This window comes from Myripristis murdjan, chromosome 4, assembly GCF_902150065.1.
Source record: "Myripristis murdjan chromosome 4, fMyrMur1.1, whole genome shotgun sequence".
Lineage (NCBI taxonomy): Eukaryota > Metazoa > Chordata > Actinopteri > Holocentriformes > Holocentridae > Myripristis > Myripristis murdjan.
The window spans coordinates 20,485,874-20,509,732 of record NC_043983.1 but is presented as its reverse complement, the minus strand read 5'-3'; the positions used below and the strand labels follow the sequence as shown (position 1 = coordinate 20,509,732).

General features: G+C 39.4%; 1 protein-coding gene across 3 annotated transcripts in view; it reads left to right on the top strand.

Annotated features, from left to right (window-relative positions):
- Positions 1–9,306: 9,306 nt before the first annotated feature.
- The window catches only part of tgfbr3 (transforming growth factor, beta receptor III), a 75,497-nt gene continuing 60,944 nt past the window's right edge, over positions 9,307–23,859 (top strand). For all 3 annotated transcript variants that reach the window (XM_030049171.1, XM_030049170.1, XM_030049169.1), the window contains exons 1-2: positions 9,307–9,429; positions 14,294–14,473. In XM_030049171.1, the coding sequence (XP_029905031.1) occupies positions 14,413–14,473 (61 nt within the window). In that variant the 5' untranslated portion in view covers positions 9,307–9,429; positions 14,294–14,412. The remainder of the gene's footprint in view (positions 9,430–14,293; positions 14,474–23,859) is intronic.

The following is a 23,859-nucleotide window of genomic DNA, read 5'->3' as shown; positions in this document are numbered from 1 at the left end:
TAAACAGAACTCACATGTGTTTCTGTTATGATTTAGAGTATGAATTTCAATCTTAGAAAAAAAAAAAAAAAAAAAAAAAAAAAGACCGCTGTATTAAAGTGAGAGTCAGATTATCTTTCTTACCACTAGTGGGCATTTGAAATCAAAGTGAGAGCATGAGGGGAACTGTCCTGATCCATTCACAGTCACAATGTGATATCTCAAGCCAGCTGGAGCAAGAGTCGGTATTCAGCTGGTTGGTAGTTTTGTAGGCTTTGAATGATTGAGATATTGTGAAACAGCAAGTTTTTAGCAGTCTCACATGACAAATTCAGCCCAAAACTAATATTTGGAGTATGGGCATGCCCAAAAATTCACTGGAATGAGGAACAAAGCAAGGGAATTCCTGCAGTTAAGGGAAACTTATTTGATTTGTTCCTTAACAAAGAGAAGGGAGGCAAAAAAAAAAAAAAAAAAAAATGAGTCTGTCATTTTATGAAAAGCATAATCCAACATGCATATAAAACAAAACAAAACAAAATATGTACTGTGTATGAGCATCAAAATGTAGGGTATAAGCCTGGCGTTTTTGCCCCATATAGAAATCATATATCAATATTAGTTTCATTTTACCACTTATGATCTTAATACTTCAGTATTGTGATTCTACATGGTGAAAAGATCTCTGGGACAGTTGCTCCCTGCTAGTGTTTAATAGCAGTCGTGATTTAAGTGTCTATTGGAACTAGTTTTGGCTCACTATAGTGCATGACCTCTGTCCATTCTGGGTAAACAGCTCCAAAATGTTTTATTTGTTTGTTTATTTGTGTAGCTTTTCATTTTTTGATAAAAAATAAAACATGTTCTTAAACAATTTAGCCTGTGGCTAAAAAAGAAAGAAAGAAAGAAAAGAAACTAGGAACATTTTTAACCTATCATACCTACTGACTGTATAAAGTCAACACACTTCTGCAGGGAACTGACATTTTGCTCACATGAAGCGAGTCCTTGTGTCAAAGCTTGGACCATGACGGTGAAGCCAGCAGGGTGGCAAGTGTGCTTCCACATGAGAGCCAGAATGCATTGATGGAGTCTTATGGGGGTAAAACAGGTACTCCATTATTCATTTTCACACAAAAATGACACAATGTCTCACAAGAACACAGTATTGTTAGCCATCACATTGTTATGAAGGTTAATTTATTCTTTAAATGAATATTTGTATTGTCTTCTTCTTCTTCTTCTTCTTCTTCTTCTTCTTCTTCTTCTTCTTCTTCTTCTTCTTCTTTTACTGTATATGGCATGATTACATCTTTCTGGAATTTATTTCATCATTCATTACAATTACATTATAATGTCACTATTGCCAATGTAAATCGAGAATACAAACTTACATGGAATTGCCACATTACCCTCTTTTAAATGGCCTAATTAAGATTTCAGTTCCATGGAGTTTTAATATAATTATATTAAGTAACTATGGTCATGTCGTCATTTTTTATTTTGGTTTTGTCTCACTCACTGTTTTGCATTCATTATGAAAACATGTAGCAAAGTAAACAGTGTAATGTTTTATGGCTGATAAATGGATTTACATAGATCTCCCAATCAATCAGAAACAAATCCACTGCAAAACAATAGTGCACAAGAGAGTACAAAAACAAGTCAGAAATATTTTCTTCATGAATGCCAAAGTAGTAGCAATAACACAGAGTCAGCTATTGCAGCCGTGGGTAGTGACAACAGAGACAGGACAGAGGCTAATAGGATCGACGTTATCATGGGGGGAAAAAACAAACAATGAACCTGAACAACATTTTAGGAAATGATTTCCTTTACATCATCTGAAATTATGGGCTATATTGTAACAACCAAAGACAGGTATCATTTATTGTTGTGCAAAAACACTTTACGCTCAGTGTAGCATGAAAGCTGACAGAGCAATGTTGGACTTAGCAGATACTGCAATTAACTGGGGCAATAAAAGCTCAACTACTTGGGTTACGTTAATGGAATGTAAAGATGCGTCAGACTGTGTGTGCTTTATAGGCACCGCTGCCACTTCCATCCCCCTTCATCTCAGCTGTATTCACAACCCCAACACAGTGTAAATAAACACAGCGAAACACTTTGGCTGACACATGCATATGTATGAGATGTAAAATAATTTGATCCCTTTGAGCACTTGTGTCAGCTCTCAAAAGCAGCACATCAGTGATTTCGCAAAAACATCAGTGTATTCCCGAACAAAAGTTTCCTTCCTTCTTGTCATTTCATTAGTGGCAGATCAGTAAGCTGACATTTATGTGGTACCCAGTCATGCAGCGTCTCGCTCTCGGTGAAAGTCTGATGTCACAGCAAAGCAACACTGTGTTTGTTCAGGAGGGCGCGTGTTGCCAAGCTGTATACATGAAGTGTGTTAAGATTACACAACACTTACAAGTTCTAGATTCAGTTCATTGCCTCTGATTGGGGTTGTGGAGAGGTGAATTATAATTATGTGAGAAGAAACATGTGAGAGGTGAGAGAAAAATCTTTTCTATTCCAAAATTACAGAACAACCTCAAAGAGGCTCAAAACCAAAACCATGTTTTTTGTCATGCGGAATCTGATGAGATATGTAGATTCTTATGTCCATACTGTATGTTCATGTGTTAGTATGATTCTAGCAGTGACTATAAATGCAAGTATGATATGAAAATAGTGCCTATGGGGCACTAGGCATTTTTTGAAAAAGTGTGTATATTATCCCATGGACCTCAAAACCCTTTATCAGTTTGTTTTCATGTGTTTTTCTTGTGATTTCAAAACAGAAACAATGCAAGGACAAGTGATAGATAATGAATCCTAAAGTTGATTTGATAATTAAGGACGGACTGGATGGTGACTTAGCCAGAAAAAAAAAAAAAAAAAAAACAATCCTCTCTTCCCTCAAGAATCATTTCACAGATGACACAATAGGTAAATATCAAATTTAAGAATGCAAAGTTGATACTGTGACAACAGTATCAACAACAAAGTGACAACAAAGCGTAGGGTGACAAGTGTGCTTCCACATGAGAGCCAAAGTGCATTTATGGAGTCTTATGGAGGTAAAAGTTTCATTTCACAGATGACACAATGGCTTAACATCAAATTTAAGAATGCAAAGTTGACACTTGGGACCTTTTGGTGCTTTGAAATAATGAGCAGGAAGGCAAGTCTTCTGCAGAGGCAAATTCTTCATTGGCTTTCAATTACTGCCACCCAGTGTGCTGAGGAAGCTACAGCATTGTCTTTATTAAAACAGCCTTGTTCTTTAGCTGAAATGGCCCCTTAGTATGTTTCTAGGTGCTAGAAACGAGTTGTCACTCTTGGATTTGGGATTCACCACAAGTAGTCAATCTTTCAGTAAACATGGTGCTACTGTGCAATAAATGTGTTCATAAATGCAGATTCAACTGTTTGTCTGCTATTTTGGCTCTGAAAATGTATTGTGACAAAAAAAAAATGACATAACATGAAGTGAAATACCAAATTATTTGTTTTTTATGGTCAAAATATTAACAATATCTTTATATTTCCCCCCCACCCCCACCCCATGATGTGTGGTCTCTGAATGAAGAGATATTAAACTATACATGATGTAAAATAGATGCAAGACTAAAAAAAATTTCAGTCTGTGATACTATTACGAGACCGTTAGACTTTGCTGTTTGTTGTAAAGGCTACAGATGACTGTTTATATATATATATATATATATATATATTTTTTTTTTTTTTTACATTCTGACATGGACTTGTATCTCCTGTTGCCTCATTCTGGCACAACAAATGCTGGAGGCCTCCGGTCTTGGGAATAAACTGGTGTGGTGTGGTGCATGTATTGTTGCAATATCTTCAGGGCCGTTGTGTGTGTTATTCCTGTGCTCAAGACAAAGTTATCTCTGCAGACCCCTTCCCCTTCCGCCTAAACTTACCCTCATGCCATTCTGCACAAATAACAATCAGTGGTCATAACACACACAAAGTACACACACAGCTTGCAGAAGCCTTCCTTTCCCTAAAGCATTAACATTAAAATAATTTGCACACAAACACTCTGTGTAATCCAGGCAGCACAGTGACTCAGTGGTTAACACGATCACCTACCAGCAAGAACCAGTAATCAGATCTTGGCCCTGGCCCTGTTTGTGTGGACCCAGAGCAAAAAGTCTGTTGCTTATTTGTTGATCATTCTGATCTCATAAGACTAACTTGAGCTTCTTATTTGTGTCTGATTTATTGCTCCAAAGGCCTTCTAGGAGCAATAAATCAGTAACAGTTGATGACAATTAGATGAGCTTAGGAGACGTCTTTCAGACAAATTATGGAGACTGAGAGATCATGTTAGAAATATCTGAGAAGTAGGACAAACAGAGGAGATGTCATCATTTTATACCCCTGATTTCATTCATGTCTTGCTTGTTGTGGGGAGAACATGAAATGAGTCTGAGATTTTTATGAGTCAAATCTGAGAAGTATGATCCCTGTATGAAATCTCATCATTGTATGTCCAATGTCTCCGCCTTGTCTGATTTATTTCTCTTAAATGTCCAACTGAAGCTATATATGAGAATGAGCTTTGAGCCAGAAACAATTAAGAATTTAATTAACTGTAGTAATTAGAATTACCAGTAAAAATCAAAATCTATAGGTTTTATGAAACTAAAGCACTTTTATTTCCCAATAAAACAACAACAACATATATATAGTTATACTATACTAACTACCCAGTAGATAAATAAAGTCATATTTTACAAATGTGCCTTAAATTGCAGTGTTTGGACCAAAAAAAAAAAAAAAAGCCAAATATGATAATGACCATGAACACTGCTTCAGTAAAACATCTCAGGACCAAAGTGACCGAATAACTGAGTGAAAGAGAGAGAGAGAGAGGGAGAGAGAGAGAGAGAGAGAGAGAGAGAGAGAGAGAGAGAGAGAGAAAGAGAGAGAGAGAGAGAGAGAGAGAGAGAGAGAGAGAGAGAGAGAGAGAGAGAGAGAGAGAGAGAGAAATCATTCCACAGGCCATAGCAGTGGTCAAATCTGGCCCTCCAGCAAAAAAAATATTAGGCCCCATTTACTGTGTGAATTCTAACACTGCTTCAATTGGACAAGTTTAACCTATTTCATCACCGATTTGGTTGTAACAAACACAAACAGGCAGAAGTTGAACTGTGGTGTGTTGATGCCATTTGTTTTGCATGGCAACAAAAACAGAACTTTGAATCATGTGTGGATAACCAATAAAGTACATCTCTCAACACAGAACATATGCTCACATATGAGTCATGTTGAGCTGCATGAACATTAAAATTAGCTTTTAGCTGCCACTCGCTAATGGGAACAATAAAAATAAACTAGAAAAGGATAAATATGTGTGTGTTTGATGGGCTTTGAAAAAGTATACATAGTTGAAATATTTTAAGCAGTATTTGATGTAATTGTTGAAACTGTTTGATGTAATAGTTGAGGCATGTACTTAATGTAGTTGTAGTAAAAAGTACTGCTTTAACTACTATAAATACTGCTTCAAATACTTGAGTACTCATTCAACTAATTTGCATACTGCTACAACTACTGCTTTTCACTACATGAAGTCCCACCTCAACTACAACTTGAAGCAGGACTTAAATAGTTGAACTATTACTTAAAGTAGTTGAAGCAGCACTTGAAGCAAAAGGAGACAAAGTGGTCTTTTAAGAAGCTGAATCGGCAATTGTAGTATTTCAAGCAGTAAGTAAAGTAATTTAAACAGTAGCTGTAGCCTAGTATTTCCAATTTTGAATCCTATAACGATTAACCTTAACCTAACCCTAAACTTAACGACAACCTTATCCCTCATCCCTTTCAAACCCTCCCTACTTGGGAGAGCTTGAAACTAGATTTGTGAGAGTAGGGCTACCGGTGCACTATCTAGACAGGACCCATATTTTAAAGGTTGTTCAGTGCAATATTTTGAAAATATCTTGAGCTGAGACTCATTGGAGAGCTTGCACTACTCTCATTTTTCTTTCTGCTGAGAGTCTAGAAATGAAACACCTGTATGAAAATTTAGAGAACTCAGACAGGGCGAACTGTGAACTCAGACAGGGCTGACTGTGAGACTGAACCGTGTTTATTTCGCAACAGTCACAACTGGGATGAATGAGAAAATGCACAAAATCTCTCTTTGGTCCTATTGCTCATTTTTGTCTAGGAGATGTAAATGTGGTGTAAATCTTGAGTTTTACTTTTGCTACGGGGAGTTTGCATGTTCTCCCTGTGTTCAGTTGGGTTTCCCTGGTGTCTTGCTCTCCCCTTCGGGTCAGGTCACTTGTGGAGACTCTAAATTGTCCACAGATGTGAATGTTAGTGTGAGAGTGTTTGTTTGGTGTGTTAAACCTGTGAATGACTGGAAAGCTGTCCCAGAGTGTCTCCATCAGGTGTCCCCCTGTCACTCACAATAATCTGGTGTCTTGTGTGCATGTGAAAGTAGTCTATATGAGGTGCTCCAGTTGGATGTCGGGCCTGTGTCCTTGCTGCAGCGACCTGGCGTGAAGTCCGGCCTAGGCCATTTTCTGCATGTTGTCCCTCCTTTCTCTTCCCTGCCTTTCCTGTCTGTCTCTATGGTAACTATCAAATAAAGCAGAAATGCCAAAAAACAGTCTTAAAAGTAGAATGAATTCAAACATTAAACTTTTTTTTTTTTTTTTTTTTTGTAAATAAATTCTCCACAATCCAATGGACCATTAGTTCTGGCCCAGGGCCCAGGACGACCTACCTGCTGGCCTCCCTTTATGGCATTTCTGTCCTAGATATCATTTGGTTTGAATATTTTTGTTTTGCTGCACATTTGGTCAGCTCAGTTGCACTGTTTGTATTTTATATTGATATAATCTCCATGGCATCGATTGGTGGTTTCTCTGCCATGGTTACGCAGTCTGTCTGCATTCACTTTCATTCCTTCGCAGTTTTAATTAGCTAATTTCAGTGAACTGATAAGGAATCTTTTCAAGCAGAAATGTTTACCCATGCTTGCTGTTGTGCTCTTTGACTGAGATAGGCCTGTGAAGATACAACTTTAAATGCTTTGAATGGATTTCCCCCTTCTAACCAGGGGAAAAATGGTCTGCATCATCTACAGGTAATGCATGCTGAATTGTATAGTGTGGGTAACTTTGGATAAGTGGATACTGTAAGTGGATACTTTTATTTATTTTTTATTTTATTTTTCAAGATCAACTCTGTGGCATTGACTAACTGATTATGTCCATAAAGACTGTCTTGTGGTTTGATGCCATTACCTTTTTTCAGACACACTGCACAATGAAATGTGTTCATATCTCAACATCTTCAATGGTCAAATCAGATAACCATGGGAAACTTCCTGTTGAAGGTGACACATGGAGGATATGGTACAGTGCAAGCAAGTGTGGCCTACTTTCACTGTACTGATGTGAAGAAGGAAACCTGCAAATTACTGCTTTTTTTTTTTTATTATTTTTTATAGAGACTGCACGAGTCTCTCTTTGCGACCACAATTGTGCCAACACCTCAGCTTTCCTGTGCCTTTCTCTTCTTTGCTACATAAGAGGGCAAAATTCAAATGAAAATAAGTAAACAAACAAATAAAAATAAATAAATAAAAAATATTAAAGAGGAGAGAACTGCACAATGTTGCTTTTGTAAGGATTTGCTGACAGTTGCAGATAAAGGCTGCAGTTTTTGTTTGGTAGGCTGTGAATGTTAAAAGGGATTAAAATTTACTTGTGCTGTCAGTAATTCATGTTCTAGACCACGTATTTTTAAATGTGCAAAAAGTTAGCATATCAGTCAGGCTTCTAGGTAATAAATGAGCAAATTACTATAAAAAAAAAAAAAACATATAATCAAATTATGAGTGCTGTCAAAAATACAAAAATGTTTTACTTGTTGCAATGCAATGATGTGTTTTAGTTGAACTGAGGTGTACAGTTTGTCACAAAAGTATTGGAATGGATTCAAAACACTCACCAACAAGTTCAGGCTGGTGTTATAGTAATCTAGTAATGAGCACTTATCTGTAAAAAAAATCAATACAGTGTTTAAAGCTGGAATGGAACTGCCAGTGCCAAAGTATAAGCCTCCTGGCTCTGGGATGACAGTAGGGCTGAATGAATTTTTCTCCTGTGTCGTCCTTGGCTGTTGTGTAGTGCTTTCAGACACTGAAATTCATATAAGTCTTATTCCTGCAGTAACCTCCACCAAAAGAACTGGACAGGAGTGCCAGTTGACGCCTAAAATGTAACATTTTTCTGAGAATTTAATCCCCTTGCATCCACATTCACTATTTTTTGCCTGTAGCTACATCTCTGTCAGCAGCTGAGCAACACATCTCCACATCTAGCCAGTGACAAAGCTCATGTTGGATAGAGGCTGACATCTGGCAAATTTGTGACCCCATGATCTTCCCTCTGTTGCACATTAATGTCTCAAAATGTATTTGTATTGCCATGAAATTTGGTGACAACATTAATACTGATTAAATGATCATCTCAGGCAACTTTGGTAACCCTATGACCTTTACTCTAAGCCAAGAGACCACAATACTGCAACAAGTAGTGGAAGTGGAGGTTGTAACAGTTGCAGTTTTCTGCCAGCTTTCATGTTGGCTAGAGTATGAATCCTGGCAGTTTTGGTGACCCATGACCTTTCCTATAGCGCCATCAGCAGGCCCAGAAATAACAGGCTTGTGTCAGAGATTAAAGGTGCAGGCATCTGAGGGACTTGGAAAGGGATATTTAATGGACAGCAGCACCCCATAAATAAATAAATAAATAAAAACATCACGTGATAAGTTTTAATCCAACAGAGAGGATTTTTGTCGTTTAAAGATTTGGAGTGGTACAATGCCTTCATTGTCATTGCACAGTGTACAAAAAAAATTAATTTCTCCAGCAGATCACGTAAAAAACACATACAACTTGCTGTGTGTTTGGTTTCTGGTGTTGTTGGGGAAAGTAGAGTGAAACATTGGAGTGAAAATATTATTCCATTGGGTACCCTCCAGGAAGCGTAATGATACTTTGATTAAAATGTCACGCATCTTATCGAGGACCCACAGGCACAGCGTCACGGATCCTGGGGGGGGGGGGACCTTGCACCCCACTTTGGACAGCCCTGCAGCAGCAGCAGCCCACCTCGCACCACAGCCTCCTCCTCCTCCTCCCCCCCGAAGCCCCGCCCCCAAATGAAGCACTTAGTCAAAAGGGGAGATAACTACTTAAAACTTTGAGCGACAGGAACTGTTTATCCAGACGTTTGTAAACTTGTAACTTCGTCCGCCGCTGTGCTCCGACAACGGGATGGTGTGAATTTCACGTCGACAGGGAAGCGAAACCATCCGCATCCACCAGAACGACTCTTAACTTCAGCCAACTTAACTTGAGCGTTTTCTGGACACCCTGCATGGTACGTCTTCTCGCTTTCAAGGAATAACACACAGTTCAGATAGTGTTTTTTTTTTCTCTGTGAGGAAATAGTGGCACAAAACAAACCAAAGTACAGCGTCTGCTTGGCTCTTATTAAAAACAACAGCAGTCTTGTCCGCCGCTATGTGAAGCGCGTATAAATCCAGCTGAACATCTGTCCGTAGGAGCTGTTGACATGTAGCTTTCCTTGTTCCTCTCCTATTTATACGAATACACCAACTACTACCCGTGTTGGTGCCCATCTCTAAACTTGTTTTCCAGGCGTATTTGAGGAAAAAAAGTAACATGACACACAAGTGAACAGAATCCGTGATGTGTTTACTCCACGCTGGTTAAAAAAGCATGATCTGCTCGTCCTGTCTCATTTGATGGCACTTCAGGCGCTCCTGCCTAATGAGACCAGGATGACTGCGTAACCATTGGTTGCCTATTGTATTTTAGACAAGACAGTTCACAATCAGTCAGTGGGAATCAGTTCTTTCGCAACTTGGTATCTATTTTTGGAATAATTAACTAGTGGGTGTATTATTATTATTATTATTATTATTATTATTATTATTATTATTTTATTTTATTGTAAGCCACTAATAGTAATTGTGGTGCTTCTGAGGGTGAACTCTGGAGAAACCTGCTGCCAATATTTACCTCCATAAAATGTTCATCAGGGAATACGCATGAAGCCTTGGCAGGCAGACAACTGATTATTGATCAGCATGTTTTGTACTGACTTCATAGCCTATTGATATATGGACATATTCATTAGTTTGTTTGTATTCACAGCAAGGCCACATGTTAATTGTTGGCTTGTCAAACTAGGGATGATATGACTCTTTAAAAAAGTTATACATCATATACAGTTCACATTCAATTTAAAGTTGAAGTTACATATCATTTTATCTTCACATGTTCAATGCAAAAGTGAAATTTCAGTCAAAACAGTGCAATAACCTTTTTTTGAAGAAACATCTGATATTGGCAGTCAGAGATTTTGCTCATGTTTTGGCCTGACAGTCAGATCCAAACTCAGATTTGCTTTTTGCCGCAGAGGTCATACCTCTTGTTGGCTCATTTGGTGAAGATGCACACTATGTATCTTGTGTCTATGTTTGAATGCAGTCTTGGATGTTTGTGGCATGTCATCCCTTAATATTTCTTATGCAGTGTGATTTCAGCTGTGTCAGAAATGTATACATGCTTGCTTTTCAGTTTGCATGGTGCCTGATCATTAATAAGTGATCCTGCGATACATGTTTCTACTGCTCAAAGTTGGAAAGATTGGGTGGTTAGTCATCTCTAAGCCATCCAGACTGTTGGCACTGATCTATGATCACTCATCAGGTCATGTGACCATGTAAACTTCAAGATGACTTGAGGGGAAAAAAAATGGTTTCAGATACACATCACTAAATTTGGACATTTTGCTCAGGTACGATGTTATGTAGGATGCAGTGCATCGTTCAAAGACAGAAACTACTACAAATGACACACCCCATCTCCATCATTATGTGCTGCTGTCTTTACCTTGTGATTACAGAAACATATGACTCTAGATGTAAGAGCCCTTAACTAGAGTATATGTGTATGTGATGATACAGATATAAGCCAGGCCTGTAACCTTAAATTGACCACAGGTATTTAGCTCGCCCTCAGTAATGTGTGCTACTTTCACTCTGGGGTCTGCATGTTTTGATGTATTTTCCAGATCTTTGAGTGAAATAGTTGCTCTGCTTAGACAGTCAGGGTTGAAGAGAAGTCACATGAGGTGATTTGACTGTTGCAGCAACAAAACCAGCAGCTTGTATCCGCTGGAGCAAAACCCATGCAATCAACCCAAAGCAAGAATTTGGTCCCTGGGTCAGTTTGCTCTGGCAACAATTAGCTGAAATTCTGCCACAGCTTTTTTTTTTTTTTTTATCATTGTGTAATCCATTGAAGTAAAGACACTACTGCATTTCTGTCCTTCTAACCCAGTGTAAGCCTGGTCTCTAAACTGTAGCGTTGCAGGTTACAGAAGATTATGACAGTATTTAATTGTTTGGATTAAGTCCTGAAAGTTGACTTCCCTTGGTTTGGTCTTTGGCTCATAGAAGGTGTTGCAACACAGTCTATCTTCACTTAGTAAGGGTGAGGAGAAGAAGGTGTGTGTGTGTGTGTGTGTGTGTGGAGGGGGGGAGGGGGAGCGGGGCATAAATCAAACGAAGGCACTAGCTTCTTCTTGACTTGCTGGAAGTGTAATATTTGTCGTGATCTTCCAAAATGACTTCCCAGCCCCTGCAGCTGCCGGAGAATGAAAGGCTCTTTTGTCCCATGCAGCTGCTTGCACTGCAGTGCAGTGCACCTTTGTACTTTGTGCATCTTGTTTCCCATGCACCCTTTCTGGTTCACCTCGAATGAGATAGGTATACATCTGTTTCTCCCACCCAGTGCGCCTACTGGTCACAGAAGTAGAGCTCAGCATGCCTTCTAACCCTGCATGAATGCCACTCCTGTTGCAGCACTTATCACTCGTCTTTTTTTTTTTTTTTTTTTTTTAATTTTTTTTGTTGAATTTTACAGATGTGACAATGCCTTATGGTAGTTTTTCTGCCGTTAAGAATTGGATATAACCAACCAGCAGTTCTCACAATTTTTCTGTGGTGCCCATCTCCCCAGAATTACTTAATTATTTATTTTCAGTAATAACCCAAAACGTTTGTGCTATATTAGGTCTATTCTCTATTGAAGGGTTTTTGGAAGGCTTTGACAGGATAACATTATTCAGTAACTAGTGAAACTAGCCAACTCAACACTGCCAAAAACTTTTATTAGTTTCTCCAGAGTAATTTGGGACAATAGTTATCTTTCTGTGATCCATATTTGGGTCCTAATTCATCCTTTGAAAAACACTGACCTAGATTATCAGAATGGAGTAGCTCATGCACAATTTTAGAATTAATTGGCTTTAAACGTACAAATGATGTTAAAGTGTCAGAATCTGAAAAGGCTGTATTGTGAAAGGCTGTGTGCTGCTTTGCTACTCTGAAGTCCTGAAAATCTTCTGTTTCTCACAACTCATCACTTTGATGTTGAAGTTGATAATATCCTTGGCATCCTCCTGGCATTGAGACAATGTTTCAAGAAAAACTTTTATGCTGGTGAGCTTTTCATTAACACTATTGATTGATGTTTGTTGAAAAGACTGATACCACATTTGCTTTGTCGCTTGTTGAAGTGTAGTTGTGATCCAGTTTAGGAAAAGAAATTGAATATAACAATAGATGAGTTTGCCTAAATATTTCTGTTTAAGTTGTCACTGTGCATCTTTGGGCTGATTGCAAGTCATTTTATGAGAACAAAATCTATTGGCACTACCTTATTTTAAACATCAGTTCACTTGTAATGATACAATTATCCAACATGTACCCATGAAAAGACCCAGTGATTTTTAAGGCAGGCTTCATCATTGTTGATTTTTGCTATTTAACTACAAAGATGCAGTGCTCAATATGTGTACTACATCAAATTCAATAAAATCACCCTACACTGGAATTCCCTATACTGTACTCAGAAGCTACAGTTTGTTTTCATTTGGTATACAGCAAGTGACTTTAGCATTAATATTTAAGCCACCTGGTGTGAAATAAATAAAACAGTCAGCAGAATATTGCTGAGAAGCTGCGCCTTTTTTCTCTCTTTCCTGAACTCTCAGCCCCCTGCAGTTCTACCTTCCCGTCCAGATCCCCAGGAGGCATTTCCCACTGTTTGAGAGACACTGAAATAATGCATCAAAATCAAACTCATTCCCATTAGAGGCAATGCTGTGCTGCAAAAAACTGTCTAAAAATACAGTAAAAAACAGAGCAATGACCATCACCTCAAAATGCTTTGCTATTACTGTCATGCTTTGAGAAGCTGCTGTTGGCATTCAAATGCCAATGCTTGATTTTTTAAGCACCTTATTAGTGCTCTTCATTCTGATGTTTTTCCCCTTGTATTTCTTGCAGTTACCTGTAATGACATTTATGACACTTGTTTACTCCCACACCACTGATTTTAGTTCTTTATAACTGTCAGTAAAGGTAATGTCTTGGAACAGGAAAATGTGCATCCAATAGAAGATCTTGGTTTTAAACATAGAAACACCAGAACACACTGAGTGTCACTGAAACTGACATTCTTTGCAGGATAGTGACAAAATGCAGTCAGTATATTCATTTTATATTCTTAAATCAGTAAAATAAAATACCAACCTTAGTCAACTCAACAGTTTCTCAACTCAAACAGCGGCATGTTAGTTTTATTATCATTATGTTTTTGTTACAGTTTTCAATTGCTGCTCATATAATTTTGCTTGGTTGGTCCAGATGCTCAGAGTATCCTTTTGAAGCTGGTAAAGGAAAAAGATGCATTCTTTGTGCCAGTGTATGGGGCTAGATTGGTGAAGTTAAGGGTGCAGCCCAGGTCATGCTGTGTAGCATGGTTGCACTAAGCTGCTTACTCAAGACCCCACTGGAGGATCCAGTATTTCCTGACGCTCTCAGTTAAAGTGTGTTAAATAACCCGTGGCATGTTCAAAAGTGTTTCACACCCATCAAGCCAGTCAGACATCCCATAACCACTAAAAGGGCTCACTCTGACTGGCTGTGGGCGCGGGAAGGTGTGTGCAGCACGGTCCTTTGAAGCTTGTATGACCCGCAATTAACCCTCCCAGATTAATCCCCTGGTCTCCAGACCACTGTCTCCCTTGTCTCATCTCATCACTCCCGCAGGGCATATTAGGTAGAGCCCAGTTCCCTGCTGTTTGACCATGCTGAAATACAACCTACTTCCTCCAGTTGACTTTCTCTACTTTTGCTCACTTGCAGCTGGAGTTTGGAGCTGAGTCTCGTCAGATTGCTGTATAAAGAGGGAGCCTCTTTCAACACCAGGAGGAGGGCCTGTTCACTCACCTTTCTCATTTTGGAAGCTGCGGGATAATACAGCAATGGCTGGAGGATCTGCAATTCCCTTGTTACTTCTTGCAATATGTTGCCTAACATCTGCAGGTATGTTTTGCTCGCATTTTATCTGATGTGTAAATAGTGGAGTCACTCAGTCACATATGCATGTATATGTCTGTGTGTATCCATAAATATAAGATATTTTTGTCAGCATTTGATCTAAATATGGTTTTAAAAAATACATTATATTGAGTGTTCATAGTGCATTAAAGGCTGATGTGGCAGCACTCCCAGGAAGTCCATTTTGCATCATCATGGAGAGCCTTGTGCTGCCTGTTTTGTCAGGCAATCACAACTTTGCCCACACTCCACGATTTTCCGCTGTTTCTCCCAGCATGCCTTTCTAGACAGTGCTTGTCAGAGTTGTGAGTAAGGGGGATTTGCGTTAAGAAAGTGCTGACAAGTTCAATCTCACAATGCAAGCGCTCAGCAGGTTCACATGGATCTGTCAGATTGATTGGAATGAGATGTAGACACTGCCAAACACCCAGCGAATTTACAGCTCTTGGACAGACAAGCCAAAGAAAGTTAGAAAAACCAAGTAAACAACCACAATGATGAACAGAAAACGTGTGGTTAAGGGTGGGCTTTTAATGGATTAAATTCATGTCAGCCCATGGTTAACTTCATTCACTCCTGAAATCTACACCATTCACCATTTGTGGTTGAAGTGGAATACCTGTCATTTTTAAGAACGTACATGTTGCTCTCATGACCTTTGACAGCCTAACCAGTAATTGTGTGAATAAGCACAGCAACTTCAAAACGTAATAAACCGAAACGCTAAGACAAGAGTCTGTATCACACTACCAAGACACTTATGTGACCTAATTTCCACCACCTTTTCCATCCTCTCTAGGTGAGTCTCCTTTTTAATATGCTGTGATGAATCATCACTAACACCAGCATAACTGGCCCAAGGCGTGGGAATAACATATTTATTGCACTGATCCAGAACTTGACATGAAAGCTGGGGCATCTCTGTAACATCACAGTACTTCATTTGTAATGGCGTATGGGGATACTTCCATTTCTTATTATTTCTTACTAGTTTTTACATATTTGTTTTAGCACTCCTATCTTTAAGAGCGTTACTTGGCAAATGAGTCTGCTATTTAAAATCAGTCCCAAGGTTCAATAACCTTTTTTTGTCTCACTCACTTCTTGCTTTGAATCAGTAACTGCACATCACACTTAACGCTATTTGTATTTACTCTACTTTGTCTGCTTAGCAAGATTTGGTACAACAGAGCTCATTAGTGACGCCCTGCTGGTTGCAGTATTATATAGCAGTCAAACATAGAAAATGGGGAAAATCTCATTTGACTTTTGTGCTTTAAAGCAGTTCTGAATCATGTTTTACAATAATGAATTTTAATTTTTCTATTCTGGTGGCTTCATCCTCCACCAAAACATTCTCAGTGAAGGCAATACCCAGGTGAGGGAACTAACTATCATGTAATGTTTTGCATAAACAATGAATTTATATTGAAAAATAAAAATTGGAATTATTAAACAAACAAGTGATTTACATTGCAAAATGGAGCTAGACATGTGCTGTCAGTGGAGGAGGGTATGTCTCCAAAACAAGTTTCCATTGATAGTGGTTTCAGAGAAAAGTTCATGGGGTCACCAAAATGATGTTCCTCCTCTATGGTTTATGAATGAGCAGAGAAAATGTAAAAATATTCAAATAAATGATATTTGACTTATCGCATTCACAGCTGGGATCTGTGGTTGCGCTCAGAGCAAATTTACAATATCTCCGAAACCATTGTTTCAAAGATATAAAATTCAGATGATTGTGTTTTTGAGTAGACAGTGACTTCCCACTGGAAAATTCAAAGAAGCTACTATTAACCAAAACTGAAATTTGTCAATTGACTGCAGATGTGCAAGGAGGAGAAGCAGTTCACAAACAGGTGCTCGTCAGAGTGGGCTACTTTCAAGTCTTGAAATAATCTCCCACTTTTTCTAACAGCTGTAGAAAATAATGTCTTACTAGTAGGTTATGAAAGTGAGAAGTGAAGTCTGAGACACACTGTTGTGTGGAAAGATAAAAAAAACCTTTTAGTACAGCACGGTTAAACCAACGTGTCTCAGCTCACGCAGGAGCCTTCATCAAGTTCTGGCAAATTGTCAAGCATCAGCGAGCTAGTGTACATTTGCCTTTTCTGTGGTTTCAGAGTGTAAGCTGTGCTACTTACCAAATGCTGTTTCCAGTGCTTAATGCAGCCTTTGAAGTTGAACTGAAATTCTAATCTGCAATAGCCCACATTGTTTTTTTTTTTTTTTTTGTGGTAGCACGGCAGTAGTTAGCAGGTAGGAGGTATTGGCTAACTAAAATAGTTAGAGCGGTTTGTGTTTTGATCATTGCCGCCACAGGCTATTATTTGAAATGAACGGCACTCAAGAGAATTGTTGTTCACTGTTACAGAAACAATAGTTGTGTAGTTAGTATGTGCTGTGGGTAGAGCAAACAGAACTTCTCCCACAATGCCAGGATCTCTGACACAATGAGCTCACGTTTGTTTTCCACTGAATTCCTTCACATGAAGCAAGAGGCATTGTTGAGCTGTGTCACAAGGGACAGATAGAGGTTTACAGTTTTGGATGGCCAAGTGCCCCTTCTGTTAAGTACTCTGCTCTAACATTAAGTACAGTGACTGATTTATTGAGAAATGTTGAGATGGTCTTAACTCATCCAAACAGTGAATTTTTAACAGGTGCTATACCGAGTATATACACAATATCTATCTATCTATCTATCTATCTATCTATCTATCTATCTATCTATCTATCTATCTTCTTGCAGCATCTGTGTAAATAGTCACATCTGCCCTCTAAACTTGTCAGGAGAGCTCTTACGTAATGTTTAGATTAGTCTGCAATGAGTCTTCTCTCAGCGTAATGCAATCCAGGACCTGGGCCTCCCATAACTCTTAAAAGTCAGACTGAAAGCACCTTCATGTCCATATTCCAAGTGTCTGCCTATCCGCTTCACTCTCTCTCTGCTGTTTATGCTTTGTTTTCCACAGCCTTACTACCATTTTGTCTGTGCTTTTCCTCAATTTGCCAAAATCTATATCTTTATTTATTATGGACGTGCAGTTCTCAGGTTTCACAATGAAGTAAAGTCACGCAGGAGCCATGCCAGATATTAATTTGAGACACTCGCCAGAAACAGCTCCGGCAGGATGCTGGTTACATTGGAGGCACAACGCTGGGCTGGTGGCTTAGTGAAAAACACACTCATATTGTTGAGCATGGGGCTACTTTCTCCCCCTCTCATACCCTTCCCTAATTTTCCTTATCCTGTGGCTTGATGAATGACAAAGCTATTAGTGGGAGTCCAAGTCCTCAGCCACTCTATGGAGAACCACACAATTTTATGAGAGGGAGAATGAATTTTGCCCATATTCACAGCCTATACTTTAAGTTTTGGGACTTTCAACTGCAGTGCTTTACCATGGTGAATACAATTTTCTGTCTGTCTGCATTTTAAAGTGTCCTTGGCAGATAACTTTCATATGGATATCAAACCCCTTGTTGTGCCAAAATCAGTTGTAATGCTTTCCCCCACAGTTGAGCAAAAGGTTGCATGATAAATTCTCATTTATATCCACAACCCTTTCTTAAGGCTGCGAGAGGGGACTGCCAAACTGTATTGTGCAACCGCTGTAATCTGAGAGGTGGGGTGGCCAGGGGGAGGAGAGAGGCAGGCGCAGGCGTGGGTCGTCCGGTCCAAATCGACACACTCCACACACGTACGGCGTGCCAAACCGACAAAGTTCCTTCCAACACGCTAAACCAGATGTTGCTCTGTGATTCATGCAACGAGTCAGAGCTGCACAGCACAGAGGCTGAGTGCTGCTAGGGAGGGTTTTGGGATGTTTACATAGCAACAGGAGTCCCGTGTGTCTCTAATTACAGGTCTGCACTCCCCCATGGTGAGGCCTTTATCTCAACAACCCTGTCAAGGAGTGAGGAGAGGAGGCAGCCGTTCTGTCCCACTTTTCTGTCGTTTGGTAATTGAATCAAGGTCGCTCTGCAATAACCCCATTTAATTGACTGCAGTGTAGACATTTATGTGAAATATTTGTTTTGTGATATTTTTGCTAATGCGAAAGTGGCGCTTTAGTAAAGGCCAGCTTCTGTGGGAGCGTCCCGATGCCTCACCTGGTGGTACAGCGTGTACCATATATCAGGGCTAACTCCTTAGCCAGGCATCGATTCTGGACTGAGCCCTTCGGTGCATGTCATCTCCTCTCTTTTTCCTGCCTTTCCACCGTCAAATAAAGCAGAAATGCCAAAACAAATTTTAAAAAAAGAGAAACTTTCAAAAGATATTGCCCGAATATATTTTCCCTGTCAGTCCCTCACTCACTCTCAAGGAGAAACACATGAATCTCCTCCACGAGACACTTCTACAGATAAACAAGTTACCCCGATCAGATGCGTCATATGTCGTCAGACACCCGTTAAGAGTACGCATACGCAGATCAGCAGGGGTAAAGTGAATCCCGTCCCCTCCTCCTTCTTTCTCCATAGTTCCAGTAAGCAGGCGTGTAAATAATTTCAGCCAGAGCAAGTAATGGGAGACAGCTGGGGTGATCGTGCATTTTCCATTGTGTTTCACAGCCCTATGAAAAAAAAAACGCAGGCCACTGGAGCCGGGAAAAGTTGGAGTAAGAGAGTTATGTGGAGTGTGACTTCATTCAAGAAACAATAATAGGTGAATTAACTCCTTAATTTCTGAATTAACTCCAGCCCTGATACCTTAGCTGTAATAGTGGGAAAACAATCGATTGGGAATGGGCTCAATGTATTTTGTTTTGCAGTATTTGGTAGCATCAAGTAGCTAAACTATTTTTAATAGGATGACTGTTTTAAACCAGCTAAGGGTACGTTTATCAGAATATCAGGTGCTTTATTACTTAGTCAAAAGCTAATTGTTGTGTGCGTGACAGTTACCCTATCTAAAGCTGTACTCTGAAAGAGAATGGGTATGGGATGCTATCTTAAGGTTTCCAGGTGGTGTCTTTCATCAGTCCGTCCCCTCATGGGGCCTCACCTTCCCCACTCCATTTCCACCAGATGAGTCTTGCTGAAAGACCATGTCCCAATTTCGGAATGATCCTTTGGAAAAATAGCAGTGTTGCTCCAAAAAATGACAGTAAGCCCTCCTCTGAGCACAAAATCGCAGATATTTTGCCTTAGATCATAAATACCCAGACAGATACACACTTGGAGAAGCTCTTGTACGCTCGCTTTTTCAAACTTAGATGTGAGAATAGGTTTCCAACGGAGACAGTAGCTGGGGTCTGAGTTGTTGCTGTTCTAGTAATAAAACAGCTGTCATATTTACCACAAAGATATTGCTTTTAGAGAGTAATGTGCTGTTTAAGGAAGTGGAATACGCTCTGATCTGCTTTAGAAGCACCTGCACACAACTGTGGGGGAAACTGAGAAAGAAGTGAAAGTATCTCACAAATTAACTGCACATCTCTCAGTCACTTAGGAGACCCCTCCGACTGAATTATACAATCCCATCAACACTATGACGGCAGTCTGTTTTTGCATTATTGTATTTCATACTGAAATTCTGTTCATAGCCCTTTTATTGGCTAGTGACTGGTTTATCTAACCTATTATTCACTACACTTTCCATTTATTAGCCTGTCTAGTAAAAGAGGCCCTCCTGGCGTCCTTTGTACGTGTTAATACATGAGGCAACATGGCATTTGACAAGTCATTCTTCTTTGCTTGCCCTCTCTGCAAGATGAGGAGCCTCAGAGGAATGTAGCCTCTTCCAACTTGTGTGAAACTGCTGTGTCTGCCTTGCCCTTCCTCACCTCTCCGGCTCCTTCACACTGAGCTTGCAACACTGGCACAAAGGCCCGGCATTGTTTTGCCCTTCACTTTCTCTTGATGGCAACCCGCTGGGTCTCAAAGACCCCAGTTATCGCTTTGGAGTGATGATGTTTTTGCAATGTATCCAGTGAACAAAGAAATCTTGTTGGCCTGTTTGTGATTCAGCTAAAAGAGAAAGAAGGAATGAAAAGAAATAAAATACAGAACCAGTCGATTCTGCATATTTAGAGGTTGACTCTGACATGACTCTGGAAATAATGAGTCAGGTACAGCCCTACTCTTCTGTTTACTCCATAGTAAAACTCTGCCTAGTACTCATAACAAAGCAGTAAGCCCAAACTTACTGTGTTGTTTTACCCAGGCTTGGAAAGGTGTGTGTCTCATTTTTTCTTGTTTTGGCCCAATTGGGTATAAAGTTATTGCAATTTGAGCAGATATGACCATATCTATATATTTATATCTATCTATCTATCTATCTATCTATCTATCTATCTATCTATCTATCTATCTATCTATATGTCATGGCTCCTCATATTACCCAGAAACAACTGGGGTCGCTATATCGTTACACAACATTATGATGAAGGTTTTATTAACTGAAACCTGTTGAGGCGTGATGTGGGTGAAATGTCGCTTAGTAAACCTGCAAGTGTAAACACATTGTAATTCACAGTATTCTGTGGACCTTGCAACCTCTTGCCTAACCTCATAATGTTCTGCAAGCCTATGCTGGATTTAGAGACAGCCGTAACTCAACAAGTGTCAGTCAAGGCCTCAAGTGGCATGAGAGGGAACTTGTTAACCAGGCTGTTAACTAGACTGACTTTTCATCACTAGTGGCAAACAATATGAAATACTAAGAGGAGTTTTGACAAGGCAGGTCATAAAGGGAAAAAAAGAACTGAGGCTGACATCAAGTAGGACAGGACAAATGGCTCCAGGGCTCGCCTCCCAACCTCACCCACCGGGTCTGAGTCTTTGAGAAGGCAGATTAAAAAGCTGCTCCCAAATCCCCGCAGAGCTGCTGCAAAAGAGCACGGCTCCTACAGGCGTCTGTGATTGATGGATGAGCTGCCCTTGAAGTGGCAGTTCAGTCATTTCATTCCTTTGACCCACTTAATCTTGGCGGGACGAACTCTAAGTCACGCACGGTGCTAGGTGAGCTGATGGCTGATGCACTCCACTGTTTGAGACCCACACACACACGTGCACGTTTACCCAAGGTGGTTTGTATCATAGTGCTACCTTCATCGAGAATTGATAAGAAATGCTTGTTATTAATGCTGGAATGGCTGATAAATGAGTTAGTTGACAAAAATTAATTCATTAATTAATTATAACTTTGATAGCTGAGAAACAATTTTCTTCATTTATTAAGTAAAAATCCTAAATGTTGCTGATTACAGATTCATTAAGATTTCCCTTTATTTCTTTTCTCCATCAATTAGCATTATGAAATACTTTTTTGGCTGCTAGTCAAATTAAGGAAGCAATTTTGGACGCTGGCAGGAAGGAAGGAAGGAAATTTGATAGGAAGTTATCAAACTACCTGTGAACATTTGTCATAATTTTTGAAACATTGCAGACACTTCACCTCGGTGTGCAATTGTTTTCACTAAGTATTGTTCCTTTTGGATTGTTTAATTTTATGTGTTTCCTCATATCTTGACATCATTGTAAATGAGGGAATTCTCAATTATTTTCAAGGCTTAAATAAAGGTTTGAATACCTGAATGAAATCATGAATTGATCAATCTAATAATAATAAAGCTAATAATAATAAGAGTAATCAACAGTGAAAATAACCGTGAGTTGCAGCTCCATTTGTTACTTTTTTTCAGTCTGTACTGTTTATTTTATTGATGCTTAATTGCCATAAATGGATAAGCATAGGAATTAGTGATAACTGTCCAATCTGTGCAAATTGTTTGAGGTACAGTTTTACATCTACTGTTGTTTTTTTTTTTCCTTGAAACATTTGTTCTTTTCAATCCACTATTTTTTTGGCATGTTGCCATTTACTTCTTTTTTAGATATATGAGCAGCCAATTCTTGTTTCCTGCCTGCGCTGACAACTTTTTGTTCCTTCATACTATACGTCCAGACAGCACATGTCAGCACCCATCAGTAGAGACATACTGGGGTAGCACAGTCAGTAAAATTTTAAGTCATATGCATGCATGTATCGGCCTAGGCCTCCCAGCTGTCTCATTTTACACAGTGGCTCCTGTGTTCCTCGGGGAATTAGCCATGTCATCCATCTCTTCAAAGCCGTGTGATTTATGTCTGCATTTAGAGGTGGAGAGAAGTATACCCACTTCCATCGTCCCCATTTGCCTCCAGCTTGACATGGAGCTCATGTATTTTTCTTTCTTTCTATTTTTTTTTTCAATACAGATGTTTTACCAACAGGCTTACTTCATAGATTCTGTCAGGACTAATGAATAATAACCAGGCTCATTGTCAAAATCACAAGAGTAATTTTGCACCCCTCTCATCTCACTGATCGTCAGCTATATTTACTGATCTACATTTATCAAACGGTAAGTTACATTTAGATCAGTTCACAAATGAACCTGCTGTACGCTCCTGTGGTAAAGAGAGTCATCAAAAGACTTGAGAAATGTCAGCCCATATCACAGTATCGCTCCAGAAAAAAAAAAAAAAAAAGCTATGCCCTAAGTTTTTAAAAGCTGGGACATGAGTATCGGCACAATGATTCGCTTTATATTCAAGGGCGTCATTGTTGCTGAACTTTTTACATCCTCATGGACGTAATATATTGTCTGAACACCTGTTAACATACTTAAGAACTGACTGAAGCTTTTGCTGTGTCTCACAACGGCTCCTGAACTTTCCACATAGATGAAATACAAGCCACTAAAAGTAGCATATCTTTTTGTTTAATTTTTATTTTTGCTGTTCTTTTTATGTACTCGAACAAGATCGTGGCTAATGAATTTGTCAATAGGGAGTGTTTGAGTGATACTGGGCTACTGATAGATTTGTAGGACTTTTGACCTCTGATTTCACACTTTGATGGGAAGGTTTACGACTTCCTGATGGAGTGCAGGTTCAGGCCTCCCCTCCCTCCATCCCACTGCAACTTCCTTTTATTATGCCTCCAATTTATTTTACAGTCCCAGATTGCTTCATGATGAATTATTTTTCGGAGGCAGGCCGATGAATTGACCTTACACTGTCCTTATGAAAGGGCTTTTCCACTTCCTGTATTAGTGGCCCAAGGTTCAGGGTTAACAGTTGTGTCAACACTGCAGGGCTAGTGATTTTTTTTAGCCCAAAGCCCCTTGGAAAAACACAAGTGGACAGAATATTACATTCCCTAAACTGGTTTGCTTGGTTTATGGTCCATGGGAATCATGCCCTGCAGTAGAGAACAAGAAGGCCAGTTTGAAGTAATCCCGTGCTTCATATGGGAATCAGGATACCTCAGGTTGGAAGCAGACATATTAACACAGCAGCCCCATGTGTCCCCTTCATGTGACGTGTATTTTTAATAATCAACTCTGCCTCATCATGTGTTTGTATAATTGAAC